The 22,839-nt window shown below is 39.1% G+C and overlaps 1 protein-coding gene across 11 annotated transcripts in view; it reads left to right on the top strand.

Moving 5' to 3' along the window:
* The window catches only part of ATXN2 (ataxin 2), a 53,068-nt gene that overhangs the window by 25,495 nt on the left and 4,734 nt on the right, over nucleotides 1-22,839 (top strand). For 4 of the 11 annotated variants that reach the window (XM_052796671.1, XM_052796663.1, XM_052796664.1 and 1 more), the window contains 13 exons: nucleotides 1,606-1,788; nucleotides 3,314-3,502; nucleotides 4,234-4,341; nucleotides 5,806-5,876; nucleotides 6,588-6,895; nucleotides 7,383-7,446; nucleotides 7,562-7,714; nucleotides 8,351-8,417; nucleotides 10,423-10,607; nucleotides 11,214-11,346; nucleotides 15,688-15,741; nucleotides 21,227-21,372; nucleotides 22,255-22,482. In XM_052796671.1, the coding sequence (XP_052652631.1) occupies nucleotides 1,606-1,788; nucleotides 3,314-3,502; nucleotides 4,234-4,341; nucleotides 5,806-5,876; nucleotides 6,588-6,895; nucleotides 7,383-7,446; nucleotides 7,562-7,714; nucleotides 8,351-8,417; nucleotides 10,423-10,607; nucleotides 11,214-11,346; nucleotides 15,688-15,741; nucleotides 21,227-21,372; nucleotides 22,255-22,482 (1,889 nt within the window). The remainder of the gene's footprint in view (nucleotides 1-1,605; nucleotides 1,789-3,313; nucleotides 3,503-4,233; nucleotides 4,342-5,805; nucleotides 5,877-6,587; nucleotides 6,896-7,382; nucleotides 7,447-7,561; nucleotides 7,715-8,350; nucleotides 8,418-10,422; nucleotides 10,608-11,213; nucleotides 11,347-15,687; nucleotides 15,742-21,226; nucleotides 21,373-22,254; nucleotides 22,483-22,839) is intronic. The other 7 variants (XM_052796665.1, XM_052796666.1, XM_052796670.1 and 4 more) reach the window with 5 other exon arrangements.

Raw genomic sequence — 22,839 nt, forward strand, 5'->3', positions numbered from 1 at the left:
GTTTGCATTGAGGCAGAACAGTAAGTCAGCTCCCTAGCAGTCATAATATGCAGAGAAAGGCTAACCCATGAGTCTTCGGTTAACTGTATGCAGAAGTATCTGAACTAAATTTGTTTGTCCTCCGAGGGTACAGTAAGGAACACATTTTAAAATTTTTATTTTATTTTGTTTTAAGTGCACTTAAAAACTAGCCTGCACGACATGGTCTAGCAAGCCTGGAAAAACGCAAACCGGTTATACTAAACTCACTGGAAGCTTGCAGTCTCTGCTGTAGCTGGCTTCACTGGAGCCATGGGAGAGAGAACAGTCATCATCCTGCTAATTGAATCAGTAACACTGTTCTGCAGCTTGCCTGGTAAATGCTCAAGATGCTCCATAACCAGAAAGTGGATGGTAGTAGGCATGTCTGTATGGCATGCTACTGTCAATTTATCAATGTGAGCTTTTTTTTATTTAGTAAGATACTGAGACTCCACATGCAAATTCAGTTATTTTTTAGCTCTTGTGATTGATTTATCAGGCATGCAGTGAACTGCTGCTTACTGCAACATTTAGTTTCTACTACTAGAAGAGGATTGCTGGAAAGTGTGTATTCTTTAAAATACTTGCCTGTAGATAATTTGGATTGAAGTATACTTTGCATTCATGGTTAAAATAGAGGCTGACATTTAAAGATTTATGTAACCAGAAGAGATACTTGATATTTTAGAACTTTATCTGAAACCAGAAAGCCATTATCTGAACTTTTCTCTATTATTGACCTATATTAAAAATGAACTGTAGTCAGTCAGATTGTCTTCTGTTCATGCACAGTTTTTCCTTTTGAAGTATCAACATTTGAGTCTGATCTTGTAAAGAAAATGTTTGTTAGGATGTAGAAACTGTATTGGTGCTTAGACTTGAGTATAACTATTCTGTGGCAGCTGTATAAGCTGTTCAGAATTACTGTATTCACTTATGACTTTAGCTTCTGGCGTTAAACATGCATGACTTGAACCTTGGGATAACAATAACTTGTTTAGTTGCAATTTTGCTGACTTGTAAATGAATTGTGACCTGCTGCAGGCAATTTAGCCTTGGTGCAGAATGCTCTGCTGAAATTCCCCAAGAGCATTGGTCAGCCAGTGGTGACTACTCTGTAGATAAATGTTTGGTATCACTGACCACCTGACAAAAGTGATGGAAATTTTTTCTTTTCTGGAAAATGTTTGATAGCCTGGAACTGTGCTTATCCAGAGGGAGCTGGGCCACTAACCTTTTTGGCTTGTCTTGCAGTAAGCAATATTGGATACTTGGATTCAAATATTTTAAATCCAGGACTTGCATACCTGTTTCAATTCTGATAAAGCTTCTAAATATCAATGAACGTGAGCTGTCATAGCAAGGTGATGAGTGTGTTGGTAGTCTGGCTGGACCAATGGCTTGGCCTTTTTAGTCTCGTGGATCCCTGGTTCTAGTCGATGTCAGTGTAAACTGCTTGACTGTATTACTGCATTATTGAGAGTTATTAGATTAAATCCAGTTTTAAAAAGAGATGGTATGTTTGGGTACTCTTAGTGATGGACGTTAAGTACTTATTGTGTGGGGTTGTCTTCTTTTTCTCAGGGCCTCCACGGATGTCTCCTAAGGCACAACGGCACCCTCGAGGTCACAGAGTCTCTACTGGTAGGGGTACAATTTCAAGTGGCTTAGAATTTGTATCTCATAATGCACCAGGGGAAGCATCTACTACTGCAGTGGCACGAGGCAGCCCTTCAGGTGGGACGTGGTCATCAGTTGTCAGTGGGGGTAGGTAAAGCTTGGCTTATTGCAGATGGCTTGCCAGGGGTACTTTAGAGTGTGAATGCTAAGCAGAATACTGCGTTTCTAGACAATTCAGGCTCTGAATAAACACTGGTCTGCTAACTTAGCTTGCTTAGATGAAGTGGGAGAAGGATGTTCCCAGATAGCTTAGTAAAATAGTTGGTGAGCTGGTCCTTCAAGTGCAATATTGTCCTAACTGCAGAGAGGTTGTCAGAAGCTGTATGAAGAGAAAGGAAGGAAAAATGTGGGAATTAGTTGTTGAAAGAAGTAATTTTCAGGAAGGTTATTGAAGGAGACAAGAAATATGTTCCATTGCATCACTGAATTTGGTTAATAGCAGTGTAACTGGGTTGTGGTTTACAAATGAAGGTGTTTGGATAGAGGAAGGTTGGTGTTAGAAGATGAAATGATATTCAGGTTAAGTTGGATATATTTTTCCTCTAAAAATTATGTAGGTTTTAAGTGGTCATTTTGTGTTTGTCTAAGTAATGTAGTAGCAGATATAGTCAGTGTCTCTCTTGAATCAGTTAACATCTTTTATTAATATTTGACTTAAATTTAAAGCTCAGTCTTGTGACATAGGCCCTAGTTTCGAGCTTTTGTAGTTGAGGCTGTGTTCTAGTGAGTTGTCAGCAGCTGGGCGCTTTCTTGAATCGAAGGGCAAGTGAGCGACAGTTTGAAGTCTGATACTTTTTAGCAGTGCTAGAATTCTAGAGGAGGGTAGTGGGAATGCATTTTTCAGAAAGAAGGTATGAATTAGACCCCCATAGACCTGTTGCCTTGTGGAAAAGATTTAAATAAACTCTTCTGTTCTGGCATTATCTCTGATTCATCTTCCCTCCCCACCCCCCACTTTATATGTTATTAACATGCAAGTAGGACTGTTAAACGACTTATCTCTCTTTCTCCTCGCTCATTGAAGTTATTATGTGACGTAAAGCAACTAACTAGCCACAGTGGGATGAGCAGGAAGCAGGAGGTACAACTTATCACTTAAAGAATATACAACTTTCCTTGCTGCTTTAACACAGGGGCAAAAATATACATCAAATAATCTTCTTTCAAGAGGATATGTTATTTTTTTTCCAGCTGACAAACCTCCAAAAGAGGATGCTGTAAAATGGATGTGTTTTTTCAGCCCTTTTAAAAATGTTTTACATCTGTTTGTATGGAGACCTGACCACCTTTTCTGTTCTGCCTGAAACTGTGTTAATGTGAGCTGTTGTAGTTGCACTACTGGGGGGCTGGGGAGCATATTGCAGTTTCATGGTGGGACTACAGGGCAGTCATATGTATTAGGGGACAATCTGCAGAAAAATCACACCACTTATCTGAACTGCTGCGTTGTAAAGAACTAGGAGGTGTACCTCACAGGTAAACAGGTTTTCAATTACTATATAATGTTCCACCAAGTATTTTAAAGCATGTTTTTAGTAATTTTAAAAATAAGCAAACTGCTGAGCAGATGAGGAAGCTTATCCTATAACTGTTTTTTCCTGTTTGTTTCTAGTTCCGAGATTATCCCCTAAAACACACAGGCCTAGGTCTCCAAGGCAGAGCAGCACTCCCACAGGACCAGCTCTGCCTTCTCCTCAGCCTGGTACTATTCCCACTGAATCTGTTGCCATGCCTGTTCCAGCTGCCTCTCCTACACCTGCCAGCCCTGCATCCAACAGAGCAGTTACCCCTTCCAGCGAAGGTAAGTTTCCCTTGCTAGCTTGCAAATGCTCCCTTTCCCTAATCCCTCACAATGAATATGCCTATACAAGAGCAAAGCTGCTTTCTAAATGATGAGAAAACTTCTGATGTGTTTAATTTTACTGTGTAGTGAGTTTCCCTTTTCTCATGATGCCAGCTTTAAACTAAGGTTGGAGAGAGGCTTTTTAAGAAGTCTGTATGCTTAATTTCTTCTGCCCTTTAAGTAGTATGGGCTTATAGGTGTTTGACTTAATTGAGGATTTTTTTCAAACTGAGTGCCTAGCTGTTTTTTCTGATTTAAAGAAACATAGGCAGCTGGTTTCAAAGGATATTTTGAGCATAGTGAAAGGAGGGGGGGGGGGGGGGGACATTCAAGAGCACAGTCAAATGTCTAAGAACTCTCAAATCTTTGTAGCCTTCTGTATGAAGAGCTTGGACTATTGAAAATAATTTGCTCTCAGTTTATAGTTTTTTCAGCCTAGTTAAGGTTCTGTGTATGATGAGGGGGATGTGTTTGACTAGGACTTTTTCATTTGGCTTAAAGGCAGTAGGGTGGGGAATGGGGGAGGATAACCCTCCAGGCCCTAACTAGGTAGCATAAAATGTGTAACTTAGGGTTTTTCTTTTGCAAGCTAAACATGGTTAAATCTCTCTTCTGTTTCTGTCTTGCCATCTCTCTTTGGTTAGTTTGAGTTGTGTATAAGAAAACAACTTTGGCAATTTCTTTTCTAGCTAAAGATACTAGGCTTCAGGACCAGAGGCAAAATTCTGCAACTGGAAACAAGGAGAATATAAAGCCAAGTGAGACTTCTCCTAGTTTTCCTAAACCTGAAAACAAAGGTTTGTATCAAAAGCTTTCATATATATTTGAGTAATTAGGAATTCTAAGCACCAAGCCTGCTGTATTGACTGCTGTAGTTAGCATTTTAAAGAACACTAGGAAGCAATCTGGCTTGGGTGTTCTACAGTGAAAATTCGGTCATGCAGTTTGAAGTGGCAGGCCTACAATTTTAACTGTTGTTCTTGACTCATTTCATCAACACAGTGTTGCTTATGTGGATGGTGTGATTTCTTTTTACTTGTTTTATTCTTTTTTCTTATTTTTCTTTTTCCTTTTTTCCCCTCCTTCTTTTGTTTTTTTTTTTCCTGCTCACAAAGCTGTTTTTTAGCTCTCTTTGGACTGAATGAGTGTTTCTACTTAGAGCTATGCTCACTTAGAGCATTGTGGTCAGCACAGTTTTTTATAACTGTACTTCTTCCTATTATGCCTTAAAGTTGGCTTTCCCTGCAGCATTGCTTGTTCATTCAGTTCTCAAAAAAAATCTTTTCATGTTGTTGAACTTGATCAGTGTTTCACCTTTAATTGCTATGTCTTGAAATGCTGGCATGTTATGTTTTGAGAGTTTTATTGGATGCTTCTTTGTGTTAAGCTGAGTTCTGCAGTCCCTGCACCTCAGGGCTTCCGTCTTGGTGTGATGCGTTAGAACTATAGATATGTCAATTATGTAATGCCATGGTTTCACAAGAGTATTTTTGTGTGCTCATACACATAGTTCATGGAATTATACCAAATTACAGATAAAATGATACCACTGTATTTCATTTTTAGACATGTAAACATTTGTAAATTTGCAAAAAGGTAATGTAAGGGTTGTTGTCATGGTTTAACCACAGCCATCAACTAAGCACCATGCAGCCACTCACTCACTTCACCACCACCCAGTGGGATGGGGGAGAGAATTGGAAGAAAAAAGGTAAAACTCATGGGTTGAGATAAGAACAGTTTAATAGAACAGGAAGGATGAAACTAATAATGATAATAATAACAATAATAAAATGACAATAATAGTAAAAGGATTGGAATATACAAAACAAGTGATGCACAATGCAGTTGCTCACCACTCGCCAACCAATGCCCGGTTTGTTCCCGAGCAGCAATCCCCCGCCCCGGGCCAACTCCCCCCAGTTTATATACTGGGCATGATGCCATATACTGTGGAATATCCCTTTGGCCAGTTTGGGTCAGTTGCCCTGGCTGTGTCCCCTCCCAACTTCTTGTGCCCCTCCAGCCTTCTTGCTGGCTGGGCATGAGAAGCTGAAAAATCCTTGACTTAGTATAAATACTACTTAACACACTGATGTTTTCAGTTGTTGCTATCAACATTCTTCTCTTACTGAATTCAAAACATAACACTATACCAGCTACTGGAAAGATAATTAACTCTATCCCAGCCGAAACCAGGACAGTTGTGTATAAAACTTGTATTAGAAATGCTTGGACAATGTTGGTCTTCTGTTTGGCAGGTGTATCTCCAATTGTTTCAGAACATAGAAAACAGATTGACGATTTAAAGAAATTTAAGAATGACTTTAGGGTAAGTTTCTCCATATGTTAACTTAATGGTATCATAGTTCTCGTGTGCATCCAGATTATTTTAATGAATTGAATAAATTGCATGTGTTAACAGGAAAACGGGGTCCTTACTACTTGTGCTTAATTTATGAAAATATCTATAAGAATTCATGCTAGATATTATAAAATCAATGCTGACTCTTGCTGGTACAGTAGCCTAATACCTGTAAATGTGCATATTGACTGTACACTGAAAATAGTACTTGAAACCTGTTTGATCATTAGGTACAAATAATTATCACATTTATGCTCCATATGGAAGAGCTGTTTCAAAGTTAAATAAAGGGTTTTGCTGAGGAAAATGGAAGAATTCATATTACTTATTTCCTGGTTATAATGGTTTATTAAATCAGGTTAGCTTTTCAGGTGTTGCTGTTAAATCACACAGGGGGATGAGTCCAGAGGGTTGTCTTAAACTTCCCTGTCACTTTCTAATCAACATATAGGTCAGCTGAGTTGCTGAAGACCTTCTTTCACAGTGTAGGCTTAAAACATTGTCAATGTTCTTAGATTGCCTTTCTAGTAGAAATGGAAATTTATATTTTAAAAGGTCATTTCCAGATGATTCAGGCCTATGGGACTGTATTTGGCTCTGTGTATGGGATAGTATTAGATTGTCTCTCCCTAGTTCTGTATGTCAATTTACTGAATACGTTCCTTGGGTTTTTTTCAGTTACAGTCGAGTTCCTCTTCAGATGCAGTGGATCAGCTGCTAAACAAAAGCCGAGAAGGTGAAAAATCAAGAGATGTAGTTAAAGAAAAGACAGAATCAACCCCTAAAGAATCTATCATAGAAACTGGCAGTAATACTAACTCTAACAGTGGCAGTAGCAAACCTAATAGTCCAAGTATTTCTCCTTCAATAAGTAATAGTTCTGAGCAAAAGCGAGGGCCTGAGGTAACTTCACAAGGTGTACAGACATCTGGGCCTGGAAGTAAACAAGATAAAGAGGATAAAGAGGAGAAGAAAGATACTTCTGAGTGAGTAATTATGCCTTTTAGAATAAGCACATCTGTTACTAGCATTTAGCCATTTGTAGAAAAAGCTGTTATGAATGTTTAATATCTTAATGTTTATATGGCTGATGTAAGTACTCTGTTATACAGAGGAAACAACAGGTGAAGTGACTGTACTGGAAGTCATCTCATGAATCAGTGGCAGAGCTGCATATAGAACTCTGGTCCTGTTGATACCTAATCCATATCTAAATGCTTATTTACGTGTTTTCCTGGCTCACGTGAGCTGTAGTATCAACAGCAGGAAAACTTTTTTATGGATAAGTATAGTAAGAGTACTGTCAGTAAGAGTGGCTTTTTGCATGCCATGTGTTGTTTGAGTTCTCAAAAATCTGACTCTCAGATGGAAATGAGGTATTTCATCTCTTTAAATATTTAATTGTTAGGGAGTTCTGCAGATATGCTTGTAGAAGAGTAATGCTGAACATCATTTTTTGTTCTTTATGTTTAGGCAAGTTAGAAAATCAACGCTTAATCCTAACGCAAAAGAGTTCAACCCTCGATCTTTTGCTCAAGTAAGTTATTTGATACTGTTTAATGTTGCCTTTGAGTAGGCCTTTATAAGCAAACCTTTTACTTGGAGGATAATCAAGCTAATCTTGCATATGCATTGCTGAACTCTGTTTGTAGCCGAAACCTTCTACTACACCAACCTCCCCTCGTCCGCAAGCTCAACCTAGCCCCTCCATGGTGGGTCATCAGCAGCCAACCCCAGTGTACACTCAGCCTGTTTGTTTTGCACCAAATATGATGTACCCGGTTCCAGTGAGTCCAGGCGTGCAGGTAAAGTGCAGCATATGCTGCAAACTTGTTAAGACTTTCCAGATGATTGTCAGCAAGTTGAGGAGACTTACGAGATCTAAGTTAAAACAGTGAAATGATACGGCGTGTATTACTGTTGTAAATATGGGCACAATTACATTGTTGTTGAGTTTTAGCTATGTAAATATAGACTCTTCCCAGTAGTCCCTCAACCTAGATGTTCTAATAGTCTCAAACACTTGTAAATTCCAGCAGCTCTTACTCACATTTATTGTCCTCCAAGCATAGTCTTACTCCTTAAGTTCTAAGCAACTGTTTCTTTGTCCTTAGCTTCCAGCTGTGTCCCACTAGTTTCTGGTCATTGTAAGGATTACTAGGATTTCAAATCTTAACTGTTACAAAGCTGTCTGATTTAGTACATTGCTTGAAGTAGCAGTAGCGTCGTTACTTGACTGGTTGTTGCAAACCATATGGTCTTAGTTGTTTGTACACGCAGACTTAATCACAGTGATCCACGAAAATATCATAGGTTAGGCAGAGTTCAATAAACCATGTAACATAACAGAGTAAAACACATCAAAACTGAGTGGGCCCCCACCCGATACGCACTCACTTTTTAAAGGAGTATCATAGCTTCAACTCTTCCTTCTGTTTCAGCCTTTGTATCCCATTCCCATGACGCCCATGCCAGTGAACCAAGCCAAGACATATAGAGCAGGTAAAGGTGAGAATAATACTGCCTGTTTGGTTCTTAGTCTGCATGCAGCATGAATAAATTACAAATGTTTGCATATTTTTTAATCCATGTTAATTTGTATTTGATTGGTATTTTAAATGCTATTTTTAATAAAAGGAAGTAAGTGGAAATGCTAATGCATTTCTACATGAACTAATTCAGCCAAAACATGAGAAGTTTGAGTAATGGGGAGTTGCTGGGTTTGGATTTGACAAATGGGAAAATGTCTCTGTTGCTTGGAATGTTAGGGTAAGCTGATCGTCTCCTGTATTTCATAAATGTTACGGGTTTGTTTAAAGGGAACTTTCTGTACTGGTTTACAGCAGAGACACCACCTGAATAGTGCTTTAATGGTTGGGTTTTTTTGTCAACAAGCAAAATTGCTATTTCTTAAGAAAGAGTATGCTACTCTTTGGGAAAGAACTTACTGCTAGTTCCAGTTTGTTCTTTTGCATTCCTTCTGCAACAGTAAATGAACAGCTGGACTAACAATACCATGTTTTTAACAAGTGACACCTGTGGCTATGGAGAGGAGAACATGTGTGATGAGATGCACTCTTCTGTGCAGTGCAGTGAAGAAGCAGAAAAATGATGGTCTTGTTTTTATAGTCATGTTTCAGATAATGCTCTAATTCTACACAGTATATGCTTTCTTGCAGTTTTATACAGTGGTTCATGATGATAGGTTCCAGTACTGCAGCTCCAGTCACTGGAGGAGGAAATTGTTTAGAAGAGCAGTTCTGCTGTTTAGAAATAAACAAGTAGCCTTTAGGAATGTAGGGAAGACAGAAACCTGCAATGTATTTCTATTTTAAAACACACTAACTTTACTGTGGCCTGACCCATGAGATATTTTGGTTAGTAACACTGATTGTTTTAATCAGAAATATATTGCTGTGTACTCACTTGCTGTGTGAGGCTGCTCTGCTATTCTGAATTCCTTTTTTAAATTTCATTATTTTCTGCATATGCATCCTGTGTGCAGCATGGTCCTGAAGGAGCTGCATGGGTTAAAGTTCAGTACCTTTACACTGTTGAAGTTGCATCCTGTATTTACTTTTTTCTATTGATTTGCAGTGTAAATACAATCATCACTGAGTGAATTTACTGACATCTTCAACATTTCCCTCCTTTCCTCTCTCTAAGGGGTCTGTCTACATTGCACACTGCAGTGGAGTTTACAGGTGCTTGAGTTAGCATAGTTATTAGTTACAGCCTCACTGCAGCAAGCTGGAGCTCACCTTGAACTCTCATGCCCTGTTGCTTAGTAGGCTGAATTAGTTTGTTCCGAGTGCCTTGCTGCTGTGGTTCGGTTGGTCGTCTTACCAGGATAGCTCAGGTAGTCCCACACTACAGTGCTCTGCTCTCTTTAATCTTTCTTCCCTCTAATTATTCCTATTCCTCCTCTTGTTATAGGTTGACTTGTCCCCTTCAGTGTTGACTGTGACCTAAAAGTTGCTTTCTGCTATCCTGAGGGGTAGCACAGAGCTTAAAATATGTGAATACCTCAAATTCCGGCTGTGGAGAGACCTTTACTGTGCTCTCCTCAGCCATAAGCACAAGTAATTTTAACAGACTCAGCTTTCCAGTTGATGGAACAGTTGCTGAGTAGTTCCCATAGAGGGTGAATTAAGCCTTTTGAAGGGGACAGGATCAAATTTGATTAATGTAGGTATCCTGATATAACCTTTCTCTTTCGTTACTGATTCTTGTCAGTCTTTCTCTCCCTCCACCTTTCTTCCTTTCTTGACCAAAAAAAGCAGGCCTGGGTTTGTGGCCATATACATGGCTCAAAGGCAGTGATGCAAATCAAATGTTTCTTGGAGGAACTCCTTTTCATGCTGTTCCTTTTTGCTAGAGCTCTAATATGTGGTTAAAGGTGAGGGGTGAGGATGTTGCACTTGGTCACAGTGACATTGTAATTTAAAACCTCTCAGAAAGATTGTCATTCTTTGTCCTGTGTTTCTAATGTGATGCATTCATTGCTTCGTAGTACCAAATATGCCACAGCAACGGCAAGACCAACATCATCAGAGCACCATGATGCATCCTGCCTCAGCAGCAGGCCCTCCAATTGTAGCTACGCCGCCTGCTTATTCAACACAGTATGTTGCATATAGTCCCCAACAGTTTCCTAATCAGCCTCTTGTGCAGCATGTGCCACACTACCAATCTCAGGTAAGCATGCTTTTAGTGTATGTGATAAGTCAAAACAGAAATAATTAAGTGGCTTGGTCCTAAATGCCCTACTGTCTCCAGTCATAAGAAGTCACTCAGAACAGTTTCTGTGTTCTGGAGCATACTTGGTGGTAATGTGCTTCAAAGCCTGTAACAAATTTGAAGGTCAGTTTAGAAGTTGGCACTTATTATTCATACTACCTTTTTAGCTCTTTGAAGAATTCCTTTCAGGTCATGGCGAGGACATGTCCTAGTTATATGTTGTAAAAATAAACTATTTGGTGTACTCCTCTTACTTCAAAGGCTTTTACATATGCATATGTAATTGGATAAATATATAACTACATACATAAGCTTACTACATTATTAGAGTGGCAAAAATTAGATATGCCGATGGTTTTTGTCAGTTTCTAGCCTGCTGCAGAAAATGTCCTTAAATTTTTAGAAACAGTTGGGGTAATGGTGATAGTATGAAATCTTTAGTTTGCTTTGCATTTTAGTAAGGCCAAGCTATTACTAAGTACATAATTATTGTTTAGATGGCACTAATTTCTTTGTAATAGTCCTCCAATTAACTGTCTGTTTCCTTATTTCTGTTGAATGCAGCATCCTCATGTTTATAGCCCTGTAATACAGGGCAACGCTAGAATGATGGCACCACCAACACACGCACAGCCTGGTTTAGTATCTTCTTCTGCAACACAGTATGGTGCGCATGAACAGACGCATGCTATGTATGGTAGGAAACGTTTTGTGTTATATGTAACTTTTTAAGTTCTTATGTTGTGCAGGGATGTATTTAATCTCAAGCTTCAAACATGGGTATCATTCAGATTACACCAGTAGATGTGGTTTATATTTCATAAGATGATGAGCAGAGCATTGAAAACTGAGCCACCTGGTTAAAATGAAAACTCAAGTATGCTGATTTCAGTAGGATGCCAGTGACCAAGATGAAATTTCAACCTGGGAGCTGCTAAAGAATATCTGCTGAAAGAAGTTTGTTCAAGTTCTCTTGATGCTTTTGACACAACATCCCTTGATTGTTTCTTGATTATAATTAGGACTTGTTTTATTGCAAGGCTATGACCTCAGTTTCAAAACTTGACTTTAGTTCTGACAATTAGTGAAATGCTGTCTTTATGATACTACTAGCATTATTAACAGTATGAACACTGCTGTTTAAGCAAAATAAAACATGTGTTGCTTACCTTTCTTTTTTGGTAAGTCAAGAATAAGTATATGAAATAGCTCATGTATTGCTCTGACTTTGACAATTAGTCTCCAGCATTATCAGATGGGCATATTTCACTTACAGTGAAGTGCTGAAAATGTGGGTTACCTTGTTACAAAGTAAAATGTGAAAGAACTTCTAAAACGTTATAAATGTATGATAAATCAATGCCCAGTTCAGAGGAAAAAAAACTCACTGCAAAACATGCTATTGAAAAGAGGTAGAATCAAGGTTGCTAGAAGGCTTGGAAATTGTCATAAAATGTCAAAACAGCAGATGGTCTCTTGAAAACGTGGCATTTCAATACTTGTTATAGCATCTGAGGAAGACTTTTATTGGGTCACGTATATTATTGACTTAGATTCTAATAAAAGATTTTCTGTACCTTTAGACATCTTTGTATGTTTTCCGGTGCTTAGTTTTACACTGCTACTTAATGGAAGTCCATGATGTGTCATGAAAACTTACCAGGCTAAGAATCTGAAGTTTAGTGTGAAATTAATTCTGATTTTAAAAAGTCTGTGTCTTACCCATCTGAAAACATCCTGTCAGATCTCTGCAGTGGTATGGTAACATAGCTAAGAAACAAAAATAAGAGAGAGAAACCTTTTTTGACACTTGGAGGAAGAACATTTCAGCTCATTTGTGCTGAAGCTGAAATGGAAGTTACTTGTAGAGATTAAGTCTTTCTCTCACAGGTCCTTGCTAATTGTATTACTTTGATCTTTTCAACTCTTGTGCTTGAGGTGTCCATGTAAACAGATCTTCTGTTTGCTTTTTCATTAGATTAAATAGAATTCCGATAAAGTGAATGATCAAAGGCTTTCAGACCTTTATTGGTGAAAACTCTCCTTTCAAATCCTAATTAAAATAAAACCAAACATGAGATAATCTGAGATTTGCTTTAAAATGGTTGCATGTGACTTCCTAGCAATTTCCCATTGTGCACCATCCTTATCTTCTGTAACCAGTGGGTTCTACAGCATTGAAGTGCAAGCCTGTTCCCTTGGTTGTCTTTGATCAGATGTCTGTATACTTTTTTCACTGATATCCTAACTTAAAACTGTTAGATCTCATTTTGTGTTGGTTTTGCAGCTTGTCTGTTGTAGGTATGTCACTACCTACCAGTGCAAACAACTAAGTTGGGTCAAACTTGAGAATTCTTTGGGATTTCCTGCCATGTAATGTAAATATTACTTTCCCAAGAGCACCTAATTTAACAGAAATTGCACGTCCTCCTGTGTTCTTTCAAGTAGCTACTTGGTGACTCTTCTAAATATTCTCCCACCTTCCCATTAAATGATCAAGTGCTTGAAATTCTTGTTATTGAAACCATTCAACCCAGCTGGATCATGAACTCCATGTGAGACACTTTTTTAAAGAGTATGTTCTTGCCATGTGCAGACGTGTTTATTGCCTAGTGAACGTGAATTGGCTCAAATATACCCATAACCTACAAAGTTTACAGTTAGCTACACATGAAATGACTTCTGATGTAGCACAGCACTGTCTCAATTCAGATTTTTGCAAGTCTTCCATGTGCTGTGTACTTGAAGACCTTGCTTAGACAGATTGTGTTTCCTCAAAATGTGTCCATCTGTAACGTATTCACTTCAGCTTCCATTTATCGATATGTGAACACTTGGGAAAAATGTAGAAATGCCTAAGGTGATAAATATAAGCTGCTTATGGAGTACATTGCTAAAGAACAACGTGCTGGAATCATTCACATCTGATGGAGTGACTATAAGAAAGTATCCATAACTTATGTTCTGTATTTTGGGAATCTTAAGTTTATCAGCAGTATCTTTGAACTAAATATACCAATACAATTTGATTCTGGTCCTCTCTTAAAACTAATTTGAAAGTACAGAATAACAACTTCCTGAGAAACAACCACCACTGCTGCTTTTGATTTCTGGAGCACTTGCTCAAACAAGTTCTCAGATTTCCTTTTGGCTCTTTAAAATGGCTATCTGATTTTTTTAAAAACCACATTATTATTTATTTTTTAAGTTTATTTTTTTCCCCCATTGATACCAGGGTTCAGTGGCCTGTACTGCCTTTCTGTCCTTCAACGTACTAGTGCTTTCTTTGAGATAATTCTTGCAAAATTCACTCAATTTTTTTTCTGTGTATGTGGTAGAGAGAAGATGTCTGCAAGGACAACTGCACTGAGATGTGGGGGTTGGGGGGCACTGCTCATGAAGTATTCTTAAGGTGTGAAATATTTTCTGGTGAGATCTGAAACTCCATCTTCACTAATGGTTTGGGACAAGTTCAAAGTCTGTGGCAAGTAGTAACTGCCTGCCAGCCAAGAGAAATGCCTGTTGATCCATTAAGTGAACTACCCTCACTGCCAAAAATTTGGGGGTTGTTTTCCTTCCTGTCTCGTGAAGGAGGTAACTGAATCCAAAATACATGCAGTGACCTACACTTGTTGATAAGCACTCTTCCATTTTAAAGAAAAGTATTTTTGTCTAATGCTGTTTAATGGGATATTTCTGCACTTCTGGGATTTCTTTGCCAGTCGTTACAGTGTCCTGCTTCTGTTTCACAACCCGCTGTTGACAAGAGCTCAAGAGAAGCAAAGCAGCTGAGCTGCATGGTCACCAGTAGACCCATCTAAACATATGACGGAGTGTTTAAATTGTTGGGTTTTTCCCCTCAAAACACAATTGGGAAGGACAATGTTCAAGCAACTATCTTTCTTCCCATCTACCAGCCAGACGATAAAAATGTCTATTACACGATTCAGCTCATAACTTCTGGAGACATGAGCAACTTAAATGTCCTTGTCAAGGAGAGCTTGAAATGCAGGCACTACTAAAGCAGAGCAGTACGCACACCTTTAACTGCCACACGCACATACCTGAACGCGGAGTTGTCATTCTTGCCCTGCTAAACTGCACGTTGGTTTCAGAACATACTGTCTGTCTTGGAAGTGTTGGCTCTGTGTGATCTCCCCGATACCAGTATCACTGGGCTGGTAGAGTTTGCTGGCCATGGTTTGCAGTTTGGCTGCTTGGTCTATGTCGCACAAAGACCCAAACTTGTCTCGTGCTGTTAGTAGAAAATTCGGTTATTAAGTAGAGGGTGGATATATTCATTCCTGTGACAATGAACTTGTGTTAGATTTACCATGTAGCTGAATTGCCTGTGTTTTCAGATAACTGGAGTCCTCTGAAAAACTTAACTTTTGTGTTTAAAAACAAACTTGTGTAAAACCAGACCTTGGTTTTATACAGATGCATTTCCTGTTTTTTGTGCTCTCATTTCTGTCCCCATTCTCCCTTCCCCTTTCCCCTTCTGCATATGTTTTACTGGTCTGGTGTTGTCTCTAACTTTATCTGGTTTCTGTCTCAGCAGTAGAGTAAATTCTATTACCCTGATAGTACAATGGTGGATATAATATAAACTTCAGAGGATTCTCCAGGGACTAAGAGTGAACCAGTCACCAAAGGTGTCTTGGAAATGTTAAGAATGACAGTAATATAGCTGAAAAAGCAAGGGGCCAATTTCTGTTTTAGTGTAATTACGTTTTAACCTTCTTATTACAACGGACTGCAATAGACCATTAATTGACATAAAGTTTCTATTTGTGTTAATTAAGAACTGAAGACCTCAGTGTCACAGTTAAGAAGGAAGGCTTACTTGAGACTTGTGTTGTTTCATCTACACTCATTTGTAAAACTAAATATCCAGCTCTAAAGCACCTAAGTAAATAAAAATATCTGCATGGTTCTACAATCTTCAAAAAAAAAAAAAATGACACTGACCTTTCCAGAAGACGGGAAGTATGCACGTGGCAAGAGGCTAATTTACCTTTCTATTTCCCAAATTCAGCATGTCCCAAAATACCATACAGCAAGGAGACAGGCCCTTCTTTCTACTTTGCCAGTGAGTTGGGTTTTTTGTACTAATTTTGATTGTACAGAAAAGCACTTTCTAAAGAACAGATGTTAAAGGAATGGGACGTGTTGAGGGAACAAGTTTCCTTGCACCAAACCAGTATGTGGAAAACGCAGGAAGGTTCCGTTCAATGGGTGGGGTGGGGTGGGGGTGGGTGAAGCTGTTGAACAGATTTATATGACCACAGGAAACTGATTTGTCATTTTTTTAAAAATGTATTTTGCACGTCGACTAATCTCTGACTTTACTACCCAGTCTTTTAATCTGCAACCAGAAGCGAGCGCTGCATGTGGATAGCCTCTGCTTAAAACCTGGTGAACTGCCTCACTCCCTTTCTTTCATGGCCCAAATGGGGTTTTTGAAACTTGGCAAGTTAATCAGCTGCCTAAAAGGAAAAGTATCTTGCGCCTCATCTCTTTAAAAAACTGTGGCTTGAATTCTGAGCCCCTGGGAGGAAATAACTTGAGTTGCAGCTGAGGTGAAGGAAGTTTTCTGTAGAGTCACTTTGGTGCCACTGAAGGAGTGCTGTGAACAATGTACTTTGTCATTATTATAATGAGAGTGACTAGATGAGGGCTCCTGGCTCTGGTGCTCCTGTGTGGTGTTGCTGGTGACATCAGTGTAAGCAATGGGAGAGGGGCTGATGCTTTCCATGCTCTCAGTACACAACAGCTAATACAGACTTTGGTTGCGTACGTGTACTGGGAAAGGCAGATAACTAAAAAATACTGCCTTGTATGTTGGTGTTCATCATAGCACTTTGAGGAAGCTGGTTTTTGGGGGGGTGTGGTTGCAGGATGAATTGTAGCTGTCACCCAAGACATGGGAAAGGAGGACTTGCAGTTTCAGGGTATTTTTGTACTTGCTTCTGTCCTGCAGTGAGACTTGTTGCTGTGTCTGTCTGCAAGTCCATGCAGCCTATGCCAGGCACTCTTCTGGGGTTTTTTTTTTGAGTTACCTCATGCAAGAGGGATGTGGGGAATACCACTCGTTCTCCAAAAATCTCTTCTGGAACAGACTTCCTGTGTTTCTTGTACAGAAATGGTTCTGCATGAACTAGTGTTGTAGGATGTTGACCTGTCCTGTTTTCATGTGTCTTGGTTTGGTGCACTGAAATAACTTTAATAAGCTCGTTCCTTTTGTGGATAATCTTTTAAGTGAAGTCCACTCTACCTGTGTAAAATGACTTCTTTAAATGTTTGTATTATGAAAGAAACATTTGCTATTTCTTTGCTTCCTACCATTCAGGTCTTTTAAATGTAGTTATCCTCACCATCTTACTGGGTCTGGCAATAGTTTTGAAGCTTGTTCACTGGTCAGTTCTTGAAAATAGGCTCCTCAGTGCATCTTTGGACGATGACCAACGATGACCACCATTGGCAGCACTGAAATTCCTACCAGGGAAAACATGAAATTACATTTTATGGTTTTTGCATATACCTTTGTAGCTGGGAGTTCTGCTTGGTTTCTGCTGCTCTGACCTCTTTTGATTTCAGCTCCTTCTGTGGGTTTGATGGCTGACTACTACTTGTTTGCCTCTCAGAAAAATGGGTTGCACTTTTGTAGAGTTGGATTCAGTAATTCAATCCATCTGATATTTTTGCTCCCTTCATTACTGAATCACATATTTTCACTGTGTATCCCTGCAAGGTTAGTGCAGCTAAATATTTCATGTTAGGAACCAACTTGATCAAAAAGATGCTGAAGTGAAGCAGGTTAGCCCAGGGAGTATTTCTGGGAGTGAGGAACTTAAGGCATAAAGGGTGAGAAAAACAGCGTGTTCGTGTTGGAATGAGCTGATGTTTGCAGCAAGGAGATATGCAGAGCTGTCTTGTCCTTTCCTAGAGCTTTCTCAGCACTTTCTTGGATACTAGATGGCCATTTGGAAAATCTCCAAAGTACTGACAATTGGGGGAAAATGTTGGATAATTGGTGATTTTTTAATTTTTTTTTTTTTCACCTCCTGTCTTATCTTGTTTGCTATTTGATATGTGTAGTGAGCTGTTTTGATGAACAGGCAAAAATACTTGAAAAAAGTCACAGTGAAAGTACTTTAGTTATGGCTAAGCAGGTGAATTTCTCATGACTGTTTTGCAAGACTTCTTTCACAGGCTTGCTAGTCCCATAGATTTGATTGGCTTGTCACGAACTATTGTACTAGCTAAACATGGAAAACCTTGTACATTTCTAGAGTTGAAGTTTGAACTCTGAACTAACAAAGATCTGTGCATGTATTTCAGACTTGCTGCCACTCGTCCTGAACCATTCTTGATTTGTATGCAGTATCTGTACAGGATTTAGATAAGTGTCCAAATAACATTTTTTGAAAGGCACTTTTAATATTACTATTAAAACATAATTTGCAGCAGCATCTGAAGTAGTTTTAGCCAAACTTGTAGAGCTTTATTAGAGTGATTTGTTAAAGACAAAATGGGGGAGAGAAGAAGCTAGGCAAATAAAAATTCTTCAGTATAAAAAAATCTGGTACTTTAAATGCAAAGCTATGGATAAAAGATATTAGAAGGTTATGGAAGAGCTGCTACTATGACAAAAACTTGATCCTCCCCCTGCTTCTGTATCTATTCTTTAGGGTACTATTCCTAGGTTTAACTGGCTTCTTAAATGAGAAATTCTTCATTGTGAAGTTTTATTGTATAATGTATCTGCTTCAGAATAACTTAGTTTATTATTCTCTCGGCTATAAAGAATGAAAGATGAATTGCACAAATGGTTTAAGGGAGTACCACATTATTTCAGGGGCTCTTAACAAGTAATGTGGCAGGATGTGGGAAGCCTTGAATATCTTACAACTTGGAATTAATTTTCATATACATTTAAAAACCTCTTGAATGGAGTTGAAGTTAATTTATAGTCAGGCGTGCCAGCTCTGTGGCTGAGGCAGTGGGATGAGAGCTGAGGAAGATTTCTGGTAGCATGTCCTTTGGCAAGCAAGTCAATCCCTCTATGCATTTATTTCTATTGCTTTGACAGAGATAGTAACTTTTGGCCTTCTTCAGAGTGTGTATAATAATGAGGTTGAGAAATTTCCTACTGTAGGAAGCTGTAAACTGCATACTGTAAAAATGATCAGTGTTTCCACTGATAATTTTCACATATTCGTCATAAGAAGGAGCGATGTTTGAAAGTCAGATAGAAGTGTAGTGGGGATGCTGCTGCAAAATAAATTTTAGTAGTGATATGAAGAAAAAAAAAAAGACTTCTTGCATTTGAAAGTGTAACAAAGTGCTATGGCAGAAGGTACTGGTAGTTTTGACAGTGTGCGTAGAAAATATGGAGGTGTTTTTAAAACCCCTCTCAGAAATGCTCATAGTGTATGAATATGCTTGTACACTCATGCTTAAGTACACTTACATACTCATGCATAAGTATGTTTAGGATCAACTCCAGACTGCAAGAATTTAGGATTACAAATGTATATGAAGTTCATCTGCATTAATAGCCTGAAACTGTAGTGCACATCACTGTTAGACCATTTGCTCAGTGAAGATTTAATAGAGCTTTCAAGACAGCAGGGCAGGATTAAATTAAATGTGGTAGGCAGTCATTTCCTAAAGGAGAGACCTTTGTAGTAGCCTGTACAGGGGAGAAAAATCTCAATTAGGCAAAAAGATACTGCCTATAAGTATTCTAGTGAGTTTGAATATTTTAGAACTAGTATTTGTAAGCTTTATAACAAGCCAAACTGGAGGAAAACAAGTATTTGCACAGAGTAGTAGTGTGTCAGGGCTGGTTAATAGAGCACAGTAGGGTTGCTGTCTTTCTGAGACTTGCTTTTGCTGAATAGTATTGTGCCTTCAGATGCAGCTACATTTTTTGTCCATTTTCTCCACCCATCTTGTCTTTCATCCTTTACATACACTCAGGCAGTTTTATGTCTTCATGAACTTAAGAGCCCAGCACAGTACAACTCATCAGAAGCTGCAGCAAACAGTTACTTGCAAAAGGGAGATAACGTACCTCACTAGCAGTGAATACATGGGGCAGGTGGTTGCTGCGTAATGGTTGCACTTGAAGTTTCTCCCTATGCCCTGCTTTTCAGGTTTGCTTACTAGGGCAAGAAAACACCACTAGAAAACCCATCACTTCTAAAGGCATGCTGCAGACAGGCACTTCATGGGCCATCAAGTTCTCATATAATACAAATGCCATTAAAAAAGCTGTAACCTGATAGTAAGCAGTAATTCAATCGGAACAACAAAAAGGTACCAAAATAAATACGGAGCAGTTGGAGGGAAGATTCAGGAGCAGGTTGATAGTTTGCTTTGACCATTTTGTCTTTTAGCACTATTGTCAGCAAAACTAGCCTTGGTCTTGACAAGCTGTAATACTGGAGAGAGTAGTGCACATTGTCACATGCAGAAGTGTAGTTGCAAACTGTGGACTGGTTGTTGCACAAGATCTAAAAGCAGTAGAAGGGAATAGGCAAAGTATCTTCATTTTCTTAGGGTCTTGCTTTCAGCTTGCATGCTTTGTGTTTAAAGGAAGACTTGCTAGCATTATGGCTTTTTGTACTTTCTTAGATTCCCTCAGAAGTAAAAAAAATATATATATATACACACACATATATATATATATTTAGCGTGGCCAATTTTGAAGCAGAACAGACCAGGACTCCTCAAGGAGGGACTTGTTGATAGTAGTTTGTTGTTGGAGACTGGTATGGCTGTAGCAACAGATGTGGTTTCACTGGTGTGAAAGTTTTATGTTAAGTTTTTTCCTTTGTTGGAATTTTGTACCTTATTTGCTACTGTTTCAAGGAATTAAGAATTTCATGGCAGTGTTGAGAAGCTCATAGAATGGTGGTGACCCAGAACAGACTCTGTAATTGGCCTTGAGGGGAGAGGCAAGATATGTTATTTTAGTACAAGATACTGGCTTCAGCAAAAATTTGATGCTCAAGCAGCCTCAGTTTTCTCAGCTGTTACGTATATACTGTGTGTCCCTATAGCTCTTAAGCGTACATGCAGTGTATGTACTTTACACTGACTATACTGTGAGCAATTTCCAGAAGAGTAGCATGGTGAGGTTAGCCAGGTATAAGGCCAAAGAATTTTTTGGATGGTGGAAATAAAAATGGCTTGTAACACCTTTGAAAAGTGTATTTCAGGAAAAACTAAATTGTATGAAAATGATAAATTTGATATTTTAAACTGGTCTGTTTGACAAAACAAAAGATTAAATACTGCTTTTTTCTATGTAGTATCTGTTACATTGTCAAACTAGGGAAGATGAACTGTCTAATTATGGTTATTTATAGACTTTCCTGCAAAACCAAACTACACAAAAGCAAGGTAAGATACTCAGCTATTTGCAAGATAAATATTTTTTAGAGGGGGGAGGGAATATATTTACAGTATGTTTTGAGATATATGGAAATCTTCAAGTGCAGATGGTGACTTGATGACATGCATGTTCTGTATCTGTTGTTAAATATTGTTCTTTTTCATCCTAGTTTCCACTGGCTCACTTGCTCAGCAGTATGCCCACCCTAATGCTACCCTGCATCCGCATCCTCCGCATCCTCAGCCTTCTGCCACACCAACTGGCCAGCAGCAAACCCAACATGCTGGAAGCCACCCTGCTCCTAGCCCCGTGCAGGTAACAGAACTCAAGGGAGTGAATGTCTTTAAATTATATTTAACATGCTCTACTGGAAGGTACTGCATCTGTCTGATGCTTGACTTCGATAGATTGATTTCTTTGAGAGGAAAAATGGTAGGATGGAGTAGTTACCCAAACGAGCTTCACGTGACAGATCTCATGCAGGACTTGTCTAGATTCCCCTCTGTTTTCTGAAGGGAAATAAGTAGAACTATGTAAGTTAATTTTTCTCTGATTGCAGTGGGTAGGACTCAGAGGTCGTAGGCTCATGACATGGTTTGTTAGATAAGCTAGTGGGAAAACTTGTGGCAGTCCCTTTTCCTTAGAAAGGACCAATATCGGAGTCCAGCCATTCATTTCTCCCTCTTCACAGGGGATGAGGTATAGCTTGGTTCTGTGTTATGATTAAGGAAGGATCATAATTTTGTCAGAGCTTAATGTGAGTGGAGTTACAACTGGAAATAGCAGATAAATGCTGAAAAGCGTTTGATTGTATTTTGTCAAAGACAAGCAGCTGAAAACAAAATAGGCCTCGTGATAGTGCTGCATGCCTTAGTTACCTACTGGTAATAACTTTGGGCAGCTAAGTGCCATGGTGAATTATACCCAGCTCCATGGTTGCATGGTTGTTTTTACCTGGCAATCGAGGTTTTATTTTCCAAGCTCCTGGTCACACGACTTTCTAGCACAAGGAGAAAACGAGCCTAGTGGAATTGAAATGAGTTTCCTCATCACCATAGGTGTGGTGATCCTTAGATTTGCCACTTAAAAGATTCACTATTCAGAGCAGTTTTGCAAACCTTTCTTACACTAGTTTACAGAATAAATGTGTCTTGCTTCTAGACCATAACCTAAATGATCTTTTGTCTTTTTTTGCAGCATCATCAGCACCAGGCTGCTCAGGCACTCCACCTGGCAAACCCACAACAGCAGTCGGCAATTTACCACGCAGGTCTAGCTCCAACCCCACCTTCCATGACGCCAGGCTCCAATACGCAGTCTCCACAAAATAGTTTTCCTACAGCACAACAAACAGTCTTCACCATTCATCCCTCCCATGTTCAACCTGCATATACCAATCCGCCACACATGGCCCATGTCCCCCAGGTAAACACAGTTTAACAACCTTCAAGACTAAATGTCTTAATGCCACAAAGTTAGGACAGTCGGGCCTGCTGAAGTGATTTCCATTCTGTCACCTCTCAGCACAGACTACCTGTTGTGTTATTTAGGTTTCTGTCTGTACATTGCCTTTATTTAGAATTTTACAAGATATTTGGACCTCAGCTTCCAACACCCAGTGCATCTACAACTGTAGTTTAACGAAGACATCTTAAGCTGGCACTGCTACTGAAAGAAATTGAGCTCTCTTCCCAGTTCCTGGCTCCCATCCTTGTCCTGCCCCACCATTCTGCTCACAGAACTGTTTGGCCATGCAGCAAACCAGACTGGGGATGTGATTCA

The sequence above is a fragment of the Harpia harpyja genome, chromosome 9, assembly GCF_026419915.1.
Source record: "Harpia harpyja isolate bHarHar1 chromosome 9, bHarHar1 primary haplotype, whole genome shotgun sequence".
NCBI classification, from domain to species: Eukaryota; Metazoa; Chordata; class Aves; order Accipitriformes; family Accipitridae; genus Harpia; species Harpia harpyja.